General features: G+C 45.9%; 1 protein-coding gene and 1 long non-coding RNA gene across 3 annotated transcripts in view; one reads left to right on the top strand and one right to left on the bottom strand.

Annotated features, from left to right (window-relative positions):
• DUS2 (dihydrouridine synthase 2) overlaps nt 1–17373 on the top strand; it is a 65188-nt gene extending 47815 nt beyond the window's left edge. For both annotated transcript variants that reach the window (XM_051974958.1, XM_051974957.1), the window contains 7 exons: nt 852–938; nt 2408–2576; nt 5444–5565; nt 7902–8045; nt 9890–9977; nt 15316–15389; nt 16045–17373. In XM_051974958.1, coding sequence (XP_051830918.1) covers nt 852–938; nt 2408–2576; nt 5444–5565; nt 7902–8045; nt 9890–9977; nt 15316–15389; nt 16045–16282 — 922 coding nt within the window. In that variant the 3' untranslated portion in view covers nt 16283–17373. The remainder of the gene's footprint in view (nt 1–851; nt 939–2407; nt 2577–5443; nt 5566–7901; nt 8046–9889; nt 9978–15315; nt 15390–16044) is intronic.
• Nucleotides 1610–7894, bottom strand: LOC127547880 (uncharacterized). The gene is made up of 2 exons (XR_007950283.1): nt 5865–7894; nt 1610–2543 (listed from the first exon to the last, which is right to left on the bottom strand). It is a non-coding gene; the product is annotated as an uncharacterized LOC127547880 (long non-coding RNA).
• Nucleotides 17374–23483: the final 6110 nt, after the last annotated feature.

The raw sequence follows: 23483 nt of genomic DNA, 5'->3' as shown, positions 1-23483 counted from the left end.
CTTCTAGTCATTCAACTCAATTCAGGAAACATTTGGTGGGAATGTAGTGGTGGAAAATGACATAAGCCTAATTCTTACATTCTGCTATAGTGAAATGTCATGGAGATAAACGTAATGTAGGGCTCAAGGTTATGAGGAGAACCAGTGCAAAAGAGAGACAGAAAAATTGTTATTGGAAAATCTGAAATGAGAGAAAGCCCTTCCTGCTGAGATCTGGGATCCAAGCATAAAGTGTAGTTTTTCAAATTACTTACCATTGCTCCTTATCAACTTAAATAGGATCCCATTTGGCCTTCAAAGCTAGATTTATGCAACGGGAGTTATATTTATGAGAAATGTAAATTGAAAGCAACTTGGGAAGTATGTGAATGTTCTGACTAGTGGTCTGTTTGTGTCCCACAGACCAGGAGACCCAATATTTGGCCATTGTGCCATCTTTATTCAACCTCCAAGGTTGAAAAGATTAATGGGTCCAAAGTGATCTTGATATAGAACCAATACAATGAGATAGAATGTTCTAAGGTCCTTTCTCCCCAGCTCCTCAGAGAGTAATTCCAGAGCTTTATTTTTTATAGCTTCTGTCCAGAGATATGAGTCACGCCCATCTTGTTCTCTCCCCTACCACCAGGGTGCCTTTACTCTTGCCCCATGTTGATGCTGTGTTGGGGAATCTGGGACTGCCAGCAGGAGCGTTTGCACAGAAGCACCCTCCACTTCCCAAGGTGCCTTCTGCTTTCATCAGGGGTCAAGCTCTCCAGGAAAAACATGGTTGTGTTACCTGACAACCCAGAGAAAGTTTTGGGTGTGTTATGTTAACTTCAGTGTTTTCTCTCCCTTCTTTTGTTGTAAAGGAAGAAGGAAGAGAGACCTCAACATCCTGTCCACTGTGATATTATCAAAGCCATTGCTGAAGCCGTCTCCATTCCAGTAATAGCTAAGTAAGTTTTTCTCATTTATCAGTAATTCACTGTGATCCAAATTGGACCTGGATGCTAGCCCAAGGAAATTTATCTGGGGAACAGAATGCATTTTGTAGGAACGGGTCTGCTCTTTCTGTCAACATGAGACCACAGGTTACCACTTATTTTAGAGACAGGGGCCAAGAGTTTGGGAAATCACGTGCCTAGTGTGAACATCCTCCGGGGATCTCTTCTGGGTTTTCAAGTGGCTTCCAATTCAGTTCTATCCTGCCTTTTGCAAACCCAAGAATTGTTCCAGGTTCTCCTTTTTTTGGCTGCTACCACTCATTCTTCCAAGTGAGGCTTTCCCTCTTCTAGCATCCACTAAACAGGATCCAGTTTTTCCCTGTGTCTCTGAAGAGTTTTTACTACTTTCTCTGACTTTTCTGCCAAACTATTTAAGTTGTTTTACTACTGTGAGGGAAACATGTTAGAAACTGCAAGCTTGGGAAAGTTGAAAGAAATTGCTGCTGTAGCCCTAACCGTCTTTCACCCCCTTTCTTTAGCTACTTCACTACATCATCTTTTAGTCCTTGTCTTGTCCCCTCCAAGCTCCTTTTTTGTTCTGAGACTCATGCTCTAGGGTTTTCCTCTCCATCCCATATAAGGAGGTTTTAGATCTCAAAGGAAACTCTAGGCTACCATCTCTGTTACAATATCTTCTCATTCCACCAAAGACATCCTTTTAGTTACTTCTTGAAGCAAAGTAAGACAGGAGGGGCAGGTGGAGGAACAGACCAGATGGGGGGCAAAGTTGGTGATGGGGAGGCTGGAGCCAGGGAAGCTGTCACATCAAAGCACTAAGTCAGCAGGTGGTGGGCAAGGACTAGAGAGTAATAGGATTTAGGGGTAGCGTGTACAGTGTATTAGGGAGATCTGCAACAAAGACATACTAATAGCAGGACAAAAGCCAAAGATGTGTCCCTCCTCCCCACCCCACCCCCAGCCTGCAGATGGGACTATGGAAGCCATGTTTGGGAACCGAATGTCAAGTCAGCTTGGCTGAAAGCAGCAGCTGCTGGTCTCAGACCTAGTTAGGGTGACGGTCCTCTCCAAGAGGGAGTTGGAGACGCTTCTGGGAAAACAGAAACCCCCTCCTGGTGCCCATTCTTGGCCCTTGATCCAGGCGTCCAGGTCTGGTATTTATGACTCTCATCCTTATAGCAGAAATGTCAGAGGTGGGACAGTGGGTGTGGGCGTGTTGTTAGCCAGTTGCTTGGGGTGTCCGGCTGCAGCCTACCAAAGTAGAAGGTGACATTCTCCCCATTTCACAGCCCGCTGAGGGATGGTGGCCTGTGGCTGCTAGCTCCCTGGATTCCCTCTTGTTTTGACCCCACGGGGAATCTCGCAGCTCTCAGGCGGGGGGGGTTGCCCAGCACCACTCTTTTTTTGGGGGGGGGATGTTCACATCATTGAAAATAGTGATAACTCCTTGTGTTGGCTTTCAGTGGAGGATCTCACGACCACATCAAAGTATATTCAGACCTAGAAGCCTTCCGGCAAGTGACTTCAGCATCTTCCGTGATGGTGGCCCGCGCAGCCATGTGGAACCCATCCATCTTCAGGAAGGAGGGCCTACAGCCTCTGGAAAGGATCATGCAAGAGTATATAAAATATGTAGGTCTCCTTACTTGTCCAAGTAGTTATAGAGATATTGGAAGGGACTTTAGGGGTATTGTCCAAAAGTGGAAACAGACCTTCACTACCAAAGTGACTTGTCTAAGATGACAGAGGTAGTTGTGGAGCATTGGTCCTCTACTTTACTCACCCCCAGCTTTTTCCATTGTAGTCTCTTACCCACCCACCCCAGTCCTGTGTGTGTGTGTGTGTGTGCGTGTGTGTGTGTGTGTGTGTGTGTGTGCTGATATTTATCTTGTGCTTAAAGCTGCCAGATTATTTTACTTACACATTACCTCATCTTTTCCCTGTTCACCATGCTGCCTCTGGTTAAAACTTTTTTTTTTAATTCTTCTCATTCAGGAATATCATGTTAATCTACAACCCTGACCTCCTGCTCTCAAGTTTTTTCCTTTTCTTAGTTTTTTAAATACTGCTTTTTTTCTTTCCTCTGGTTGACTCCACTAAAACAGGGAAGATGTTAAATGAAAGAGGTTAGTAGAACTGTTTACAGGACTGGTCAAAGACTCAGTTGTTCACCTTTTTTTTTTTTGAAAGAAAGAAAACATAACTTCTGCCCCAGGAAAGGTAGTAATATTTAGTAGTAGGGAGAGAAGGAATGATATAGACATGAATTTTTATAGCACACACAGAATAAACAGCTGCAACAGAAGATTATCCCACCCACAATGTAAGAGTAAATTGTGGTAGAATGACCAGAGTAGAAGGGTAAGCAGGGTAGAAAGGGTTAACCTAACAGCTGTTGTGGACAAAATTATCTCCATGGCAATGTATCTTTGGGCTGTTAATCAAAACCGTTTCTAAGAACCTACTGCTTCATTCCCAGAATATTTTAAACTCATGAGCCAGGAAGGTGAGATTGGGAGTTAGCTATTCCTAAATCAGTTTCCCTGGGGGGGGGGGGGGGGGGGGTTTGGAAAGAGCTGCCAGATGCAGTTATAAATAAATCCTTAATGAGCATAACTAGGTAAGGGGCAAGGGGATAACATTTGAGCCAGAAAAGAAGTTGCTAAAATGTTGTGTCTGTATTGCTTTCATTCCACTGACTAAGGGACCATAACCATATCTTTGACTTGAACAGTGACACTTGGCCGAGTACTGGAGTGCTAAATGGTTCTGAGTCTGGAAAGTCTGGGGCAGACTCGTGTTCAGCAAGGCCAGTCCCTAAAGCCTGAGGCAGCGTGGCATGTCCACTCCTGAGCTCAGCTTCCTCCCACATAAAGTCAGGGAGGGCTGAAATCCTTAGTCCCCATACTCTGGGATGAGCCCTGGCCACCAGCTGCAGTGGCTTTGGGTATTTCAGAAGGGAAATGAGATTAAAAGGGAAAAAGAGTAAGTGGAGCTTGCGAATTTGAAAAACATAAAACTGGTCAAAAAGAGGAGCTCTCTCAGCCTGTGGTTGGCCCGTGAGGTTCTTCTCCAGAGGCATGCTGTCAATAGAAGCATCCCACCAGGCAGAAACAAGGCACGGTCACAGGGGTTGCTCCCTGGGAGCCGGTGACAGCTCCTTTCCCACCGATGAGATGCTGAGACAGAGAGAGGGATGTGCTTGGAACAGGACAGAGCATGCTCTGTCTGCCAAATGGAAGCAGCAGGGGCTGGGGTGAAATTGTGGCGACCCAGTGCGTCAGCCAGAGGAAATGGGACAAGGCTGGGCAGGGCGAGCAGAGGCAGAGGACTCATCTCTCCTTCTTCTCTAGTCTGAGTACACTTGCTGTGGAAAAAGCAAAAATTCTTGATTGGTTGCCCTCCATCAGTAAAGGGACAGCCCCTGGAGGTCAGAGAAGGGGACCTAGCTCTGCCACTCACCCCCTTGGGCAAGTCATGTAAAATGGGAGAATCAAATGGTGGGGCCCCTTCCTAGCCTAAAGCCTGGACTTCTGTAACATAATGCATCTGGTGAGAGCTGAGCCCCATGGTCTACTGCACGGGGGTCTAACCAACCACTAGGAGTGGGGGTGAGGGGCTTTCCTGGGAGGTGGGAACTCTGACATAAAGGACTATGTGCTCCCCTGGGTCTCTACACCCTAGGAAACATGAATCATAATGTTTACTCATCATCTAGGAAGCATCCCAAAAGCTGTAAGTTAGGGAAAGGAACAGTAGAGATAGTGAACAGCAACCTTTCCCTCACGCTGGGTTCTTCACCCCTTACCTAAAAGGACCAAACACTTGGTTTAAGATACAACTTTTTCTGTAAAAAAGAAACATTCTCTCCCATTCATGAGAAGATCCAGGTGTGCAGATTCCTCTGAAAACTGTCCTAGAGAGTCCTCTTGTCGCCAGGGCCTGCCATCCTTGAGTTCAATAAATTCACAATTGTTACAGAATGAATTTTGTTTCTAAAACACAATTCACTTAAAAGCTTAGAAATGGAATAAAAAATAAGTGATGCATGTCATGTTAAAAAAGAAAGAAAGGAAAAGAGGGAGGGAAGAAGGAAGGAAGGAAGGTAAAAAGGAGGGAAAGAAGAAACCAACTAACTCTGGGTTCAAGTCCTGACTGTGATACTGCCTAGGTATAAATAATGAGCATCCTTTCATAGCCATGAAAATGTGCATATCATTATTACTCTAACCACAGTGATATCAAGAAAGCTGATCTCTTTCCCCCACTCAGGGTGGATCTCTACAGCAAAGGCCCCCCAAGGTCAGCCAGCCCAAGATCTTACAGATAAGGAAACCGTTCACAGAGGTGGGGGTGGAGGTGGAGGAGGGATCATGGCTTGCTCAGATCACCCAGACAGGAGCTGCACCTCACGAAGGATCCTAAAAGAGGGTTGGTTCTCTTTTCTCCCTCTGGACCCCTCCTCAGCCTAAGTCTCCTTCTTTTCCCTTTTCTCCCAGGCGGTGAGATATGACAACCACTACACAAACACCAAGTACTGCCTATGTCAGATGCTGAGAGAACAGCTAGAAACTCCCCAGGGAAAGAAGCTCCATGCTGCTCAGTCTTCCCAGGAAATCTGGTGCGTATTGGGGAGAGCCAGAGAGGTCTGCCTTCTGGGAAGGGGGTCCCTAGACCAGAGCCAGGCCTAGCGATGTCCAGCCTACAGACTCATTCCTTTCCCTCAGGGTCCTTGTCAGCAGTATTTATTAAGCACCAGCTGTATGTCAGGACATGAGAATACAAAGACAAAAGCCTGAACCAATCCCAGTCCTGAGGACTTCCCTTCCCCTGCAGAGGTCCTGGTGGAGCACTTCTGAGGAGTCGCTGATACCCTAAGGAGCTTCCCTGGGTCACCAGGACCTCTTTCCCCTTACTTACATTCTAGAGGCAGGTTTTCTTCTCTGAAAAAGGTGATGACTTTTGTTGTCTGGAACTCCCCATGCACAAGGTGGTAAAGTTCTGGTGGTTTCTGGGAAAAATCCAAAGGAGTGTGGAATCTAGTCTCTGTTCCACACGTACTAAGGTGAAATAGCAATAGAAGGCTGACATGAACATGTGCTAATATGAAATGAGAGGTGTTTGCAGCTGTAAGTGCTGGAGAAGTTGGGGGGCCAGAGTTGGTACAGGCACTAGTGGGCTGATGGTTAGAAGGGACCTCATTCAGTGCTTTTCCAGAGCAGTCTGAATCCTCAGTGCTCTCCTTAAACCAGTGGTTGTCCAGACTACAAAGGCCTTATAATCTCATTCCAGAAGCTGTGGTGCAAGACTGCAGCAGCTTTTTGGGCTGCCTGTCACCTTGCTAAATTACCTATAAATCCCCAAGATCTTTTTCAGACAAATTATTCTATATATTTCAGAAGGGAAATGTGAACCCAAATGTAAATTGAATTTGGGAATGTGAAAAACATAAAACTGAGTAAAAATGAGACTCCTCTCTCAAACTTTTTGGTTAGCCCATTAAGTGATTCCCTCTGCTCTCTTCTAGTGGGCCTGTTATCACATAGGAAGGAAACATCTGGCTTATTAGAGCAAAGCTCCTCTTAGCTTGCCAGATGTTGCCTGCAGAAAACAAGCTAAAATAAGGCCTTGTAAGCTAGCCTCCCTGCCAAGTACCCATCCTCTACTGGTGAAATTGGTTTTTTGAGCCCTTGTAAACTTTTACATTGGCCCCTATTTAGTTTTACATTATTCCGTTCAGCCCAGTGCTCTGTGTGCTGAGATCTTTTTGGAACCGCCTCTGACAGGCAGGCTGCCATCTGCGCATTTGAAGACTGTGCCTTTATCAAAGTCAGTGAGCATGTTAAACCAGAAGTATTAAACATGTGACTCACAGCCCTCCAAAGTGCTGCCTGGCCTCTAGTAAAGTTAATTGGGAAAACATTTAACAAAATAAAATACAGTAAAACATAAGACATAACATTTTAAAACCAAGTCAGCCCACAGGTTCCTCTGGTCCAGATATTTCTATTTGAGTTTGACACTTGTGAGAAAGAAGAGAGTGTCCCTCAGGGATTTCATTCACTCCCATGTCATCATCCCCTGTGCTTGGGATTCTCGTATTCATCAAGCTTCAAATTTAGCACATCCCGCCCCAAACTGCACGGGCTTTTCACACCCACACGGAGGCATTGCTGGCTTGGGCGAGTCCTCTGCGACCCCCCCTTCTGCTGGGCTTTCCCTGCCACCTTTCTCAGGTCCCTCTGAGGCAGCTGCCCCACCCGCTTTTCTCTGGGGGTCTTTCCCCCCCCCCCCACCCTCAGAGCCTCCTGCTCGGTCCCATTCCCTGGATGGGAGGGGCCTGTGGAAAGGAAGCTTCCGAGCTTCCAGGGTTTGGGTGGCACAGAGACACCCTCGCTGCCCTTAGAAATGGCGGGCAGCAGCTTGGGCCCCCTCATGCTCCTAAAAGCCCTCAAGCGTCAGGATTAATGGATGGTCTAAGGCGGGCGGAGGGAACCTTTTTCTGTCTTTTTTGTCGGCCATACAAAGTTATCAGCCCACAGGACTCAAGCAGGGGGAGGTGGTTGTACCTAGGCTTCAGCCCGTTGTCACCTGTCCTGACTGGGCAGACTCTGTCGCAGCCTCCTGGGCCCTGGAAGTCAGAGATTCCCCACCCAGCAGCAAGAGGGCGCTTCCTACCTGGCCAGCGGTGGCCAGGTGGGTGCTTCCAAGGGACCACAGCGCTGGCTTGTGGTGGGGATGAACCATTGCAGCCAACTCAGATCGATAAACTGATGGCAGTCTAGGACACGTGGCCCCTTTGCAGCCCCTGCCTGAGTGCGGAGCGAGGAGCTGTGACTGGGGATGGGAGTGCGGCTGGGCGGGAGAGGGAAGGGGCGGAAGGCGAGCGGGCCGGATTCTGGGGGGCCGCAGGGGTCGCGCCGAGGGTTGCGATGGAGGCTCTGGTGTCTTCCGCAGTGAGGCCTTCGAATTGGGCGGCTTCTACGAGAGGGTGACGGCAGAGCTGGAGGCCAAAGCAGCCAGCCTCCGGCAGGAAGCTCGGGAGGAGCAGGACCAGGCCGCAGGCCCCGACGTCATCCAGATGGCCGTGAAGTTTGACAAGTAAGGCATAAGCTGGGAGCGCCGCGGGAGGCAGGAGGGTCTGATGTCCTGCCGATGCCTTAGGAGATGATCCATCTGGGAAATGGGGCTAGTGGTATCTCGCCAGGGCTGGGGAGAGCGCTCGGGCCACCGGAACACATAAGAATGGGAACCGCGACTGTTGTTGGGTTATTGTAGCAGACCCCTTCCTTGAATCAGCTAGGAAGCCTCTCAAGCCTTCCTCAGTGGCCTAGGGCCAAATCCTGATTCATTTTTTTGACTCCGTGGAAACAAGTTTGACCTTCTGGAATTTCTTTCTCAAAGTATTTGTGTGGATTGTGTGGCTTCTCTGAGAGTCCTCTGGGCCCAGAAGGGAAGTTTTCTTTGGCTTACATTAGGAAGCCTCCCAAAGAAAACCCAAACGTTTCTTTTGTTGTAGATATATCTCTCCCAAGAAAGGGCAGCTTTCTGAACTGAGAAGCTCTCCTTTCTGCTAACACGTTCGATGAGAGCTTACGATGCCCTCCCTCCCCTGTTCTCTTCCTGGGCAGCAGCAGCAGAGCAGCACGGTGCTGACTAAATCCAGGAAGCCACCTCCCCACCCTCCCCCTCACTGCCAGGGCTGGGCCCTCTTGCTGGAGGAGGTTGGATCCTCTCAGGGCTCCAGGACAGAAAGCTTAGACTCGGGCCAGCACTGCCTGCCTTCTCCCCCCCGGGCTGCCTGTGCCCCCAGGGCTTTCCCAGAGCCTCTTGGAGCCCTTCTGTTTTCCTGATGCTGTTGTCATTTGTTAGACTAATCATCCTGTTGTGACAGCTGCACAGGCTCCCTAGGATGCTCCTGCTGGTTTTCCCCTGGGAGTCTCTTTACTTTGAATCATGAATTTCATCCCTGCTTGGGGGATTCTTTGTGAGCTGGGATCTGTCCCTTCCCCCATGCCCCCCGGGCAGGTCTGGTGGTTGCAGAGCCTTCATTCTGGAGGCCACTTCAGAGTCCAGGGCCAAGGGACATGCCTTTTATATATGTAGAGGAGCGGCAGGGTTGGCTGTCACCTTGTAAGAAGGCTATCAGGTGATGGAGACAGTGGCTGGCTTAGCAGAACATCCAGGTAACAAGGCATGTTGAGTCATGATGCTTGCCTTCCTCTCACAGCATTTAAGCTGCTCACATCTGTAAAGGTACTTTTTTCCAGTCCCATAGGCTTGATTTTGAGTCTGGCAGTCCTGTGGACCAGAGTGCCTAACTCCTGACATTCTTTTTTTCCTCCCTCTTTCTTTCTGAACCAGATGGTGCTACTGGTCACAGTGAATAGAAACTTTGTGAGCTGGGATGGCTCCTTTTGGACTGATGTCCCTGCTCAGTGGACAACTGGACATTGAGAGTTAGAGCTGGGAGGGACCTTTGAGGTGATCTAGTCTAGCACCTTCATTTAACAGATAAGGAAAGTAAGAACATATGGTATTCAGCCACAGAGCTTGTGTCAAACCCAAATCCTCTGGCTTCAAAGGCAGTGCTTTTTCCTGCCTCCACAGCAGTGGGGCTTGAGGAATGTTCCAGGAGTTCTCAGCCTCTCGATAGAGGAGTGAGAGATCAGTGTTGCAAGGAGAGCTCCCATTCCCACAGCTCACCCAGGCCCTCTTACTGCTCCTCTTGTTCCTCAAAAGCAGACATTTGAGATTTGAGATTCACAATCACTATAAGGGAGAGTAGAGCACCTGTGAGCCACCTTGCAGTTAAACTGCATCCCATTAAAGTGCATGCATCCTTTTGTCTTGCTTGCACCCAGGAGGGAAGGAAAAATGAACTGGTTGACCCTTCTCTCTTTCTTCCCTTCTCCATTCAATTTTGACTTTTTTTTCTCCTTCAGGAGACAGTATCCACCTCAGATCACACCCAAAATGTGCCTGCTGGAATGGTGCCGGAAGGAGAAGTTAGCCCAACCAGTGTATGAAACAGTGAGTTGATGGTGGGAGTCCATTCTGCTGTTCTGCTGGACAGATAGGAAAATCCATTTCATATCTGCCTCAGTGAGTTAGGGTAGGCCTATTTGAGATAGCATATTAGCCCAAAATTAGCTGAAAATAATCCATATTGGTTGGTTGGGAGCTGGGAGTGGGTAAAAGTCAGGCTGGTCTCCCTGTATTGATCCAAAGATAGATCTAGGAGGTCTGGCACTAACAAAAACTTCCATGAGCTCACTAAGAGACCCAGTCCACAAATTCTAAAACTGAGAGGGACCTTTCAGAGATCTCAGCCCATCACAGGGCCAGGACAGTGATGATGCCTTCTTGTAACATGTATTTTGCCCACTGCTGAATCCTGATTAATTAAAAAGTTAATTATTAAATTAGAAGCAGTTATCCAATATCTGGCAAAAGCCACTATCATAATTGGTTCTTGGGTGATGATATAGCTAGGTGAATTTTGACCTGATTGATCAAACTTAAAGAATTAATAGGCCAATTTAGAAGGAGGTTTCTAGTGGGATGTCCCAGGATCTCCTATGCCATTCAGCATTTTTTATCAGTGACTTGCAAGGTTTAAAGACACAAATGAAGCTTGCAAGTCTACAAATGACAAAGCCAGGAGGAAGGCTAGCGAGTGGGTGACAGAGTTGGGTTAAAAAGATCTTTGTAAGATAAGATAAAGTAATAGACCAAATCAAAATAAGACTAGATTGGATAAGAATAAATATCATGTACTTGGCTTTAAGAAATCAGCTGCCCAGATAAGGAGGGGAGGAGGCGTAGCTAGGCAACCATTTGTGTAAGATCGTTCTGGGAATCATAGTATGTGGCAAGATCTAGATGATTCATCAGTGGGATAGCACAAAATATTACCATCTTCTAGGGCTGTCTTAGGAGATGAGGTCAATACAGTCTTGCCTAGGCAGACCAGATTGGGTGCAATGGGGTGCTCAGTACAGGTGCTCCATTGTGGGAAGAACATCGGCAAGCTGGGGGCTGACACATAGGTACGAAGATTTGAGTCCACATCATGAGGCGAGAAGTTGAAATAGCCAGCAAAGTGACCAGTGCAGAGGTGACTGTGGCTGTGCAGACAGCACTGAGCTTAGGGAGATGAGACCCAGGCCTGGGATGAGGGGCGGAAGGGGGGACCACTCAAACAAGATAATATGGTGATGGTGGTGATAGCATTGATCTAGGGCTTTAAGGTCAGCCAGGTGTCTTATATACTTTCTCATTGGATCCTCACAACAACCATGAGATGTAGATGCAATTATTACCCCCATTTTATAAATGAGGAGACTGAGACAGGTTAAGTGACTTGCCCGTGGTGAGCTAGCTAATACATATCTGAGATCAGATTCAAATTCAAGGCTTCCTGACTCAGGTTTGTGAGGCAGCATTGTACATTAAGAACATGTATTCATATTAGGAGATCCAGGAACCAGTGTGGAAATGTGGTGGGGAGAAGCACTTGAGTAAAAATTGATGGAAGCAGAAAAAGAAATAGTCTTTTTCTTTTGTGTGTGTGATTTCTTTTTTTCATTTTCAATAGTATTTTATTTTTTCAACTACATGTAAAGATAATATTTAACATTCATTTTTGTAAGAGTTTTTGTTCCAAATTTTTCTCCCTCCCTTTTTGTCCTCCCCCCTCCCCAAAACAGCAAGCAATTAGATAGTTAAACATGTGCAGTCCTTTTAAATATATTTCCATATGTTTCATATTGTGCAAGAAAAATCAGACCAAAAAAAAAAAAAACCCACAAAAAAGAAAAAAACAAAAACAAAGATGAAAATACTGTGCTTTAAATCCACATGCAGTCTCCATGGTTCTCTCTCTGGATGCGGATGGCACTTTACATCCCAAGTCTATTAGAGTTATTTTGAATCATTGCATTGTTAAGAAGAGCCAAGTCCATCACAGTTGATTATCACATAACCTTGTTGTTACTTTGTTTGATGTTCTTTTGGTTCTGCTCAAGAAGTGATCTTTTTGTTAATAGATTTTAACATACCACATAGACCAAAAGGGAAATAAACAAGCTCAGGAAACAAAACATGAGCCTGGCCTAAAGGCATAATCTACTAGTGGTGGAGAACTTCAATTATCCAGACAAAACAGCTAACAACTTCTTGAATTGCTTTAAGTATTTCATCCTTCTAAAGGTGGAAGAAGCACCAAAAAAATTCTAGTTTGGATCTGATTCTGAGTAATACAGAAAAATTGATTGCTAAGGAGAAAGTGATGGGAACACTGCAAAGAAAAGTATAGCTCCTCAGAATTTGTGATAAAGAAAGAAAGGAAAACCATATATAATCTGACATTCTACTTTGAATTTTGAGAGGGCATATATATTTCAGGAAAATATAAATAGGATCCTATAATTAAAGTTGTAACAAGGAAAACCACCCAGAAAGGACATGAAACTCTCAAGAATTAAATTTTGAAGTCACATAGAAAAACAATTCCAGCACAATGAAATACTGGAAATTATCTGAAGAGAACAATATGGATACACAGAGAGCTTACCCGCCAACTTAGATTTTCCAAAGATAGGTACTGATTATGGAAGCAAGAGCAGGCAAGACAGGACTGATACAAAGGACTGGCATGATGCAGTAAGAATGGTGTCAAGAAGGAGAAAGAACATCTCAGTCCAACATTCTCATTTTTCAGTGAGAAAGCTGAAGAAGAATTCACTCCAGGGGGAGTCCAGTGTTCTCTTCCCTTCCACCTCTCTCCCTGACTTTTGGGCTAAAAAAGACAGAACAAAAATGGCCGGTAAAGGGTTGATATCTAGTCTGCTTTAAGGCACTGAGATGCTGAGATATTCCTGATGAATTCAGCTCACCTGGCCCAGATGAACTTCATATTCAGGGACTAATGAATTTAAATGCTATACCATTGTCAGTGAGAGATAAAAGATTATAGTGAATGAGAGGATAACCCAGGGCTAAAGGATAAATGTCCCAATTTTGAAAAGGGAGAAGCAAATAGGATCTGCAAGCTATACATCCATAAGCTAGACTTAAATTCCTTGCAAAATTCTAAAGCTTTTTAAAAGAGATAGTGAGAGTGTGAAAGAAAGGAAGCAGTAATCACAAAGAACCAATGTAGTTTCAAGAATAGGACATAAAAGTCCAATTGTATCTTAGATTGGTGTGACCATTTGTCAGATATGGTTGTCATAGAGTTTCTGTTTTACATATTAATCAGACTAAATGAACTTCTTTTGGAATTAATTTGTGGGCAAAGGATGGTAACCGTGATACAAAAGAAGTTTAGAAGATTTCAAAGGAAAGATAATGAGTATGGACATAGCTATTTTGAGGTGCTTGTGGGGCATCTAGTTAAGATGTCTAAAAGGCAATTGATGATAAAGGAAAGAGACCGAGCCAGATAGACAAATTTAAGAATCATCTTGAATATGATCATCAAACCTATGTGAACTAATGAGACTACTAAATGAGAGGATATAGATCAATGATGTCAAACTCAAATAGGAATGGTGACCACTGATCCATATATGAGGATCCCTATGGGCCATATATTGACTGAATTTTGAAATATTATCTGTGTAAAATTTAAATTGTAAAATGTAAATCTAGGTTTTATTGTATTTTGTTTAATTTTGTTAAATATTTGACAGTTATCTTTTAATTTGGTTGCGGCTGCACTAGAAATGTTTCAGGCTACATGTAGTCCTTGTTACCTCTGCTAGAGAGTGAAAAGAGAAGAGGACCCAGGAGGAAGGCCTGGGTGAAGATCCAGCAAGGGGATAGTTAGATGGAAGAGAACTAAGAGTAGAGTCACATATTTAGGGCAAAGGAATCCAGGAGGAAAAGACTGTCAGCAGTACCAAATGCTACAGAAGTCATACATGAACATGGTTATTAAATTTGACAGCTAAGAAAGTAATAACCTAGCATTTTCATCTTTTTTGTTGTTTGCTTGTTTTTTTATTTCTCTTTGTTTTTTTTCCCCTTTTTGATCCGATTTTTCTTGTGCAACATGATAAATGTGGGAAAATGTTTAGAACTGCACATCTTTAACCTATATTGGGTTACTTGCTGTCTAGAGGAGGGGGAGAAGGAGAAGAGAGGCCAAAAAATTTGGAACACAAAGTTTTGCAAGGGTGAATGTTGAAAATTATCTTTGCATGTATTTTAAAAATAAAAAGCTATTATTAAAATGTTTTAAATAAATAAATAAAAAGTAATGACCAAATTCCTTCCATGATACAAATATAGTCTGAATACCTAAACTAGGGAGACTCAAAACAGAAATAAAACTATAAATCAAAATCCCTAATTAACACTGATGCTAAAAATATTGACAAGGACACTATTTTTATGGCAGCACATTACAAAAATACTAATATACACACACATACATACTACATATGATATATTATAACCAAGCTGGATTAATACCAGGAGCACAAGGCTGGTTCTAGTATTAGGAAAATTACTGACCATATTCATAACAAGAGCAACAAAAATCAACAGATGCAGAAAAAACTTTTGATAAGATATAACCAACAGCCATTCCTGTTAAAAACATTGGAAAGCATAGGAATAAATAGATCTTTTCTTTATATGATTAGTAACCTCTCATCTAAAATTAAGATTATCTGTATGCATTATCTGTAATGGAGGTGAACTAATGGCCTTTACATTAAGAGTATCCATTATCACCATTATTATTCAACATAGTACTAGAAATTCTAGCTATGACAATTGGACAAGAAAAAGAAATGGAGGGAATAAACATAAGCAAAGAGGAAACAAAACAATCACTTTTTGCAGAGAACCTTAGAGATCTACCTGAAAAAAAAATAAATAAAAATAACCCATATAAATAATTAGTATTTCTCTGTGTTACCAGACAAAATCAGGAAGAGATAGAAAGAGAAATTCCCTTTAAAACAACTATAGAAAGTATAAAACAAGTGCTGACATACCCAGGAATTCTAATGAACACAATGACAAGAAAAGTGGTGGTAACTTAATAACTTCTCTCTGCTTCAATTTTCTCAAACTAAAATGGGGATAGTGTAGCAGTTAGCTTATTGTGAGGGTCAGATGATCAGATTTGTGAACCTCTTAGCAGAGCACGTAAAGTCAGCCCAGCTTCCTGATGGCCTCCTCAGCCTGCCCACAGTGTGGGGGATGGGAGCTTCTGGCATTTTTCTTGGGGGACCCTTCTATTACTGGGGAGGGTGGACAGCATTGCTCTAGGCTCCCTGCAGGGCCACTTTCTGCTTCTCTAAAGCAGTCATCTGCAGTCCCCATGCCCTCTCTGTACTCTTTTCCCGTCTAGATCCAGAGACCAGTGGACCGCTTGTTCCGCTCCATCGTCATTGTTTCTGAGCACAAGTACTGCTCAGCATTATGGTAAGTGGCAAGACCTCACCTTGTCCCACCTGCTGTCCATCCAGGTTTGGGCAGAGAGGTAAGAAAGGGTGGGGAAGCAGGGGGACAAGAAACTTGAATTCTCACCCCACTTGACGCTGACTGTGATCCTTGACCTCTATAGCCTCAGTTTTCCCATCTGTAGACTAAGAATAATACCACCTCATCATTTGGAGTACAAAGGCATCATGGGAAATAATCATGTTCCTCTGGGACAGCAGCATAGACCCAGAGAAATAAATAGAATAGGCTTCAGGTTGGGAGCAGTAGGAGCAGTGAAGGGGGCAGCCAGCCTATTCAGGCAGATCACCAAGACCCCCCGAAGCACAGCTAAGTGTCAGAGTCCCAGAGCTTAGAAACAGAAACCTGTGTGAGCCAAGTGCACATGGTCCTTGTCAATCATCTCTTGTCCCAAACGAGATCCAGGGTAAGAGGCAAAAATGCCTCTTACATGCCCCCCCAGTGAGCTCCTGGAGGCAGCCCAAGGAATGGCATCCGTGCTGGTTGGGCCCTGGAGGGAAGGGGCCTGAACAGTCATCCTTCAGGTCAGGGGCTATGAAGAGCCAGGTATACGCTTTAGTTGGCCCCAAGACCTTTGCCTTAACCTCCTGTCACTCTGTGCCCGCTCCTCCCCTAGGGACAAGTCCAAGAAGCTGGCAGAACAAGCTGCAGCCATCGTCTGCCTGAGAAGCCTGGGGCTCCCTGAGGGCAAGCTTGGGGACCCACAGAGCCCCCTTATGCACAAGCGCAAGCTGGAGGAAAGGGAACTTTGGAAAGACAGAGAGAATGAGGAGACTCTTCCTGGAGGAGCCCCTCACAAAAAGCCCCACCTGACTCTGGGGACCAACAACAACAGCATTCCGGACAGGCCGTGACTCTTCCCATTTTTGTTCCATGCCCCTTGCCACCCCAAGGATCCCAGAAGGCAGAGCGACCCTGTGGAAGCCCTGGGCCTTCTTGGAAGAGTGGGCTGGGGTGGAGCCTGGGGCTCAGGGACTGGGGTTTGGAGCTGCTTAACTCGCCCCACCCTACCAGGAGCCGGAAAGCCGACTTGGACTGTTTGGCTGAATGTGGAGATGAGAAGTCTGGCTTACCCTTCCAGAAGACAGGTCTGAACACCACGGGAAGGAGTGGGAAGCAGCTTTCAGGCTGTGCACAGGCCAATGACCAAAGACCTTCATGTTCATGGGGATGGGCAGAGGGAGTGGAGGGGCCAGACATTGAGTAACAGTGTCTGAAGGGGGAGGCGAGGTTGGAGAGGACACGGGATAACTGTTGTCTCGGGCTAATGACAGGAGTCCAGAGTCCGGGCACCTCCTGGTATTTTGTCCCCTGCGGCACAGGCCGTCCTAGAGAGCTGCCTTTTCTGCTTTCCTCAGTAAAGACATCCCTCTCCACTGATCCACTGAGTTGAGCCTTCAGCTCTCCCTGAGGTTACTGGAAGCACAAAAAGGGCCTTCCTGCATTGTCTTTAGCAGGGTCTTCCAGAGCTTTGAGGGCCCAAACGATAGGGGTCTTTCTCCTTGCCTCAGGTGCAGGTAGGAAAGAGCAAAAAGAGCCTTTCCTCCTTCCTGTATACACACACACACACACACACACACTCCCAAGGGAGGCAGTTGGAGTAAGTGAAATGTATCTACTTAGGGAATGTGATTGCAGTGGTAGTTGGCTGCCATCAGCCATCAGCCATTAGCCATCTTTGCCGCTGCTAATTGGGAGGCCCTGGGAACAGACAGATAGCTGATGGTCAGGACCTGAGCAGCCCTTGGAGCACATAGAAGTCTGACAGGCACCCTCCTGCAGCTCCAGATGATGCTGAGGGAATTGGGAGACACCCAAGGAAGGGTGAGGAGTATTCATGCCTTCTTTACCTCCTTGCGGTCTTTCCTTGACAAAGGTCATTTGGGTGGATTGGGTGTCCAGGAGGAGAATTAAAGAGAGTTAATGCCTTCCTATCTGCACAAAACCCATTGGCCTTTTTTACTAATAGTAACACTGACAAATTGAAGGTAAAAATGATCACTTGGAAAAAACCACTGCAAACTTTGAGAACCTTTGTAGTGGCTGGAGATAGAAAGAAGCCCAGCTTTGAGCCCCTCTTGGGACTCCACATCTGTGTGCTGGTGAAAGTCACTACCTGAGAGGAGAGTGAGACTTCCAACTGTCCATTTCACCAGGTCTCAAGGCAAGTACTTTGTAGAAATAGAGGCTGCCCAGAAGAGAGAACAACAAAATTGAAAGTAAATCCATTGGCCTAATAAAACTAGGAGTTACTCTTTTTAAAAATAAAATAGATAAAACATTGGCTAATTTGATTTTAAAAATAAAACAAATTACCAGTAACAAAAATGAAAAAGATGAATTCACAATTAGGGAAAAAAAGCAATTATTAGGAACTATTTGGCTTATCTGCAATAAAATTTACAATCTCAGTAAAATGGATGAATATTTGCAAAAATATAAATTGTCCAGATTAACGGAAGGGAAAATAGGATATTTAAATAATCCTATCTTAGAAAAAAAATTCAAAAAGTCATATTAATACCCTAAGGGAGGGCAGCTAGGTGGAGCAGTGGATAGAGTACCAGCCCTGAAGTCAGGAGGACCCGAGTTCAAATCTGGTCTCAGACACTGTCTAGCTGTGTGACCCTGGGCAAGTCACTTAACCCCAATTGCCTCAGCAAAAAAAAAAAAAAAATACCCTAAGGGAAAAAAACAACCCCGGATTGGATGGATTTGCAAGCTAATTTTACCAAATATCTAAAGAATTAGTTCCAAAACTACATAAACTCTGAAAAATAATAGACAAAAAGTCTATGACACAAATTTGATCTCTAAACCCAGGAGAGGCAAAACAAAATTCTAGGCAGATTTCTTTTATGAATATTGATGCAGAAATTTTTAATAAAATACCAAGAGATCACACCAATATATCAGGAAGATCATGTTATGACCAAACTGGAGTCATACCAGGAATGCAGGACTGATTCAATAATAGAAAACTTCTTAAGCATCATTGGACACAGGACAAAAACAAAAGTCATTCACTAGATGCAGAAAAAAGCTTTTGACAAAATACAGAATCAGCTTGGCCCAGCACTTAACCCTTGCTGGAGATTTCCCCCGAGGGTGCTGGGATGTGATGTGGCCCATGGCTCAGGCTAAACCCAGGGCTGGCTCCCATAAGTAGAGTGGAGAAGGATGGGTGTCTTGGGGTCACAGGGGCTAATGTGCTTATTCCATCCAATGCTTCCTAGGGTTTCAGAGAACTGTGTGGGTAAGGATAATGGACTGTGGTCATGGTCAATGGATTAGAATTAAGTAAACAAATGAGAAACCTGGGGAAATCCTGCACATGTGGAACTGTGGGGAGCTGGGGGGTGGGGGGGTATGGTCTGTATTCAGCAGCTATTACAGGACCAGGGAATACTGATTGAGGTTTGTTTCCAAGAGAAGGAAGCAAACAATAGTGCAGGAGTAACCTCCAGGCCCAAAGATTGTGCAGTTCCTGTAGAAAGGGGGGCATACACCCTGGGGCACTCCACCAAGTAGCAGAAGGAAGAACTTGTGTGCCCCGGCCTTGGGTCCTGTGCCCCCACCCTTGAGTTCCCCAAGTCCCTGGGTTCCTCCTGCAAGATTGGCTGCCCAACCTGGAAGGAAGTGGCAGGTTCTCATTAATTTCCTCCCAGTAAGAAACAAACATCTCTGACCACATCTTGTGCTGCCTCCCACACTCCTGGCCAGGGAGGGGGTGGTAAGGTTCTTTTTAAAGGTCATCCTGCCAAATCAGCCACCCCAGCTTCCTAAAGTATAAACAAGGTCCCCACCCCTACAGCCCACTGGGGGGAGGGGAGCCCCAACTCCTCAACTCATCTTTGCTTAAACAAAACCCACCTACCCCCATTCTCCCGGCTTAAACAAGCTAACTCCCATAATGCTTATTGCCCCCATCCTCCCCACACACTTCTGATGGGTCTCCTCTACTACTACCTGCAGGTTTACTTCGATAACTGACAGAAATTTGCTTATTTCTGAACTATATTTCACATTCAAATAACATCTCATTTGTCAAGGCTTTCACAAATCTCTCAGTATATGTCCTGTGTACTAAAAAAATGTCAGTCTAGATGTTGTGGGGGTTAGGGTCCCACTCCAGTGCCTAATGATGACGGATAAGTGGAGATTAACTGATGATACAGAAGGCAATCAGTCATTCCTGGCCCTCAGCAGGCCGGGAAAATGTCCAAGCTTCAGATTGGTCAGTTTGACTCATTTGGGAGCCTTCTGGTAAACCTTGGGCCGCTCTGAGCCAGGTTCCTTATCTGTAAAATGGGGGGGGTGGGAGGAGGAGGTTTGCTACAGGGAGGGAGAAAACGTTGAATTAGATTATAAAGTTCCAGCTCTATTAAATACTAGTAAGTTCATTTCCCAGGGCTCAGGCATCAGCCAAAACAACCATATAGTAGTCTCAGTCCTGAGCACCCTAATCAGGAAGAAGTTGGATGGAGATGGGCCCCGGGGTGGAGTTGGGGATGACCTAAATTCCCTCCGTGGTGAGGACGCAGGGATTACCGTTCTCCAGAGCCTCCTTTTCCCGAATTTGATCAGGGTGGAGGATAAAGGGTTACTAAATAACTTTTTGGGTTGCATGGAGGGGGGGAAAAAATCTAGCTTGTGATCACGTCCCAGAGCCTCCATTTAAGGAGGCCGCCCAGGGCGTCGTCACATCTCACCAGCTTCAGGAATTCATCGTGCCCCCACGCCGGGTACCATCTCTTCCCCTCCCCCACCTCTTATAAGTGTTGTCTTCCTCCTCTAAGCCCCTGAAAGGCAGGAACTCTCTCGCCTTCCTTTGTATCCCCAGGGCTTAACGCTGTGCTCGGCACATTGTGGATGTTTAATAAATATTGACTTGTTAACTGCACGGCAAGCTACAGAGAGGCTCATGGGGAAAACAGCACCGTCACCACCACCCTCCTTCAAAGAAAAAAACTAAACCGAGCTCGGCCCGGGACCCCAAAGTTCGGCCCAGCACCCTAGAGCTCTCTAGTCGCTGTTCTTTGGGAGCTTTGAGATTGCCCTGATACTGCTTTGCTGAGGACGTAGAACTAGGTCATCCGCCCTCTGTCCTGCTCCGCTAGTGGGGAGAAAGGCTTTCTGCTCCGGCTAGCCTGCTCATCCCAGTGGCCGGAACTTTAATCTCTCTGGGAAGGACGTTAAAAGGGCATCAGATACACTGCAACATATTTAACATATATAGGACTGCTTGCCATCTTGGGGGGGGGGGGGTGGAAGGAGGGAGGGGAAAAAACGAAACATAAGCGAGTGCAAGGGATAATGTAAAAAATTACCCTGGCATGGATTCTGTTAATATAAAGTTATTATTAAATAAAATAAAATTTAAATTAAAAAAAAAAAGGCATCAGAGTCAGAGAGCCTAAAGGCCGGACTTTTTTTTCCCGATTCTCCCAACCACGAAACCCGGAGCTCTAGCTCTCCGGGAGGAGGGTCTCCTCCCATGCTGGGCGGGGTGGATGGGGAAGGATGCCGTGGCCCCCCATCTCATGTTCGTAACCGCTTCTGCAGAGATTTTTGTTTTCTTACGCGGCCGGTCCCACACCTGGGGAAGGGATGTCGCCTAGGAGGAGGCGGAACTGGGGGGTTACTGGCCAGAGGCTTGGTTCCCCCCCGCCGACCCGCTGGGCTTCTCAGTGTGGGGCCCAGCTCTCGTCTGGCCGGCTAGCATTTCCTAGGAAACTTGGGGAACGTGGGAACAAGTTTTGTCTGTTAGTACAGCTGTGGGCCCTCCTACGTGTCTGGAGAGGAGACAACTGGGCTCTTCTGCCGGCCCTGCGGCCACGAGCTCGGGCTAACTGGCCCATCCTTAGCCCGCAATCCCATTTCCCAGCCCCCACGCGGGCACCAGCGGATAGCAGGCTCGGACTGGCGTCACGTGGTCCTAAGCCACCTGCGTCCCCCTCCCAGATCGGGCCCGGAAACACAGCTCCGCCCCCAGACCAGCCCTTCCTCAGGCCCTCCCCGCCCCACCCGCCCACCCGGAGAAGCGAGTGAAGTCCCAGTTAGAGAGGCGGAGGGCTCTGGGACCGCGCTCGCAGAGCATGTGTATTCTCGGCTTCGGGCTCCTGGGGCGGCCCGTGTGTACAATGGGGACGCCCTGGGCGGGGGAGGTGGGCCAGGAGGCTCGCTGGGGTTCTTGGGTTCTCCCCCGCCTCTCTACAGACAGCGGACCACTCCTCCAGGTGGGCCAGGAGTGGAGACAGAGCAGGCACCCAGCATCCTCCCGGGGGGGAGTCCGGGGAACGGGGGGAGGGGAAGGGCAGGTGGTCCAGAAAGGGGAAACGAGAAACGCTCCGCCCCCGCCTCATCCTTCTGAAAGAATATGTGTCAGGCTGTGCGTCAGATAATTCTCTAGGGGGTTCGAGGAAGCTTTTTACTGGCTAAGGAGCTTTTTTTTCTTGCTCTGGCTTCTCTCAGAGTAAAGTTGGCGCTGGAGAGGAGGTCCAGAATTACATTCCAGAATGTGAGTTCTTTGAGATCAGGAAATTTTAATTTGGCTTCGATTTAATTCAGTTCCAAAAGCATTTATAAAAGCCTACTATCATCAGGCACCACATTGCCTCCCCACCCCCAAAAAAATCTAGAAATGGGGGGAAGCAGGAACAAAACTCAATGCAACCTTTATACCAAAGTACAAAACACTGTTATAGGTTGTAGGGTAATAAGGGGGGGGGGGGGGGAAGTCTCAGAAACGAGCACACAAGCTTAGCTTTGAAGGGACTTAGAAATTCCAAGAAGCAGAGGTCCGTTTGATCAGGGATAGCAATCTAGGAACATGCAAAGGTGCTGGGGTAGGAGATGCCGGCTCGTTTATGATAAAGGAGCCTGGCAGAAACACAGAATAGGTGAGGATCATTAGTATGTAATAAGTCTAGAAAAATAAGCTGGACAAGATTATAGAAGGCTTTTTTCCTCCATTCCCCGATCTTGGTTTCTTCTTCAGTTTTCAGTTCCCTTTTAGAAGCTGTCTTCTCTCATTAGAAACTAAGCTCCCTGAAATCAAGGACTGTTTCTTTTTTCTTGTCTTTTTAAAATGTCTTTTTTCTTCAGTCTGTGGTCCCAGCTGTGGTACAGTGTTGGGCATGTAATGCTTAAATAAATGCTTGTTAATTGGGTCTTAAAACAGAGGATTCATCTTTTATCTTAACTTAGGGATAGTAGGGGGCCATTGAGCTTCAAGAACAGGGAATTGATAGAGTAACACTAACTTTAAGAACTGTCAATATGGCGGTGATGTAGAAGCTAGATTGGAAATCTGAGAGATTAGAGAGGCGATAACAATTAAGAGGATAATTCAGTCATCATGATGAAGGGTGCTGAAAACCTGAAGTAGGGTGATGGCTATCTCGGGGAAAGAAAGAGATGCAGGGAGTCAGGCATATGATTAGGCTATTGCAAAGCTTCTTAATCTATGGGTCACGATCCCATGCAGGGGTTCTCAAACTACGGCCCCGGGCCAGATCCGGCTGCTGAGGACATTTATCCCCCTCACTCAGGGCTATGAAGTTTCTTTATTTAAAGGCCCACAAAACAAAGTTTTTGTTTTTACTATAGTCGGCCCTCCAACAGTCTGAGGGACAGTGAACTGGCCCCCTATTTAAAAAGTTTGAGGACCCCTGCATGAGATAATGCAACTGAATATGAGCATCCATTGTGAAACTGATTTATTGTCAGTAAATGTTTTATTTGCATACCTATTTTATGTATCTATATACCTGAAGTCAAGTAAAAATTTCTTGGATGAAAAGGGATTTTTGGCAAAGAGGAAGCCTGCCTCTTCCTCCAAAGCTCAGGGAGTGAAAAAGAAAAAATGGCATATCTTTCTATCTCCAAAGCTCAACATAATGCCTTCCTTACATACAGCAGGCACAGAAAAAATGATAAATTATCCAGCCTTCCCCAGAATGCCTCATTTTATGGAGGAGAAAATGGAGGCTGATGGCAAAGTGTTGAAGTTCCTTACATGAAATACAGTATCAAGTTTTGAAAGAAGGAGCC

The sequence above is a fragment of the Antechinus flavipes genome, chromosome 2 (assembly GCF_016432865.1).
Source record: "Antechinus flavipes isolate AdamAnt ecotype Samford, QLD, Australia chromosome 2, AdamAnt_v2, whole genome shotgun sequence".
Classification (NCBI taxonomy): domain Eukaryota; kingdom Metazoa; phylum Chordata; class Mammalia; order Dasyuromorphia; family Dasyuridae; genus Antechinus; species Antechinus flavipes.
Note: the sequence above shows the minus strand (reverse complement) of the source record. Positions and strands in the feature narration are given on the sequence as shown.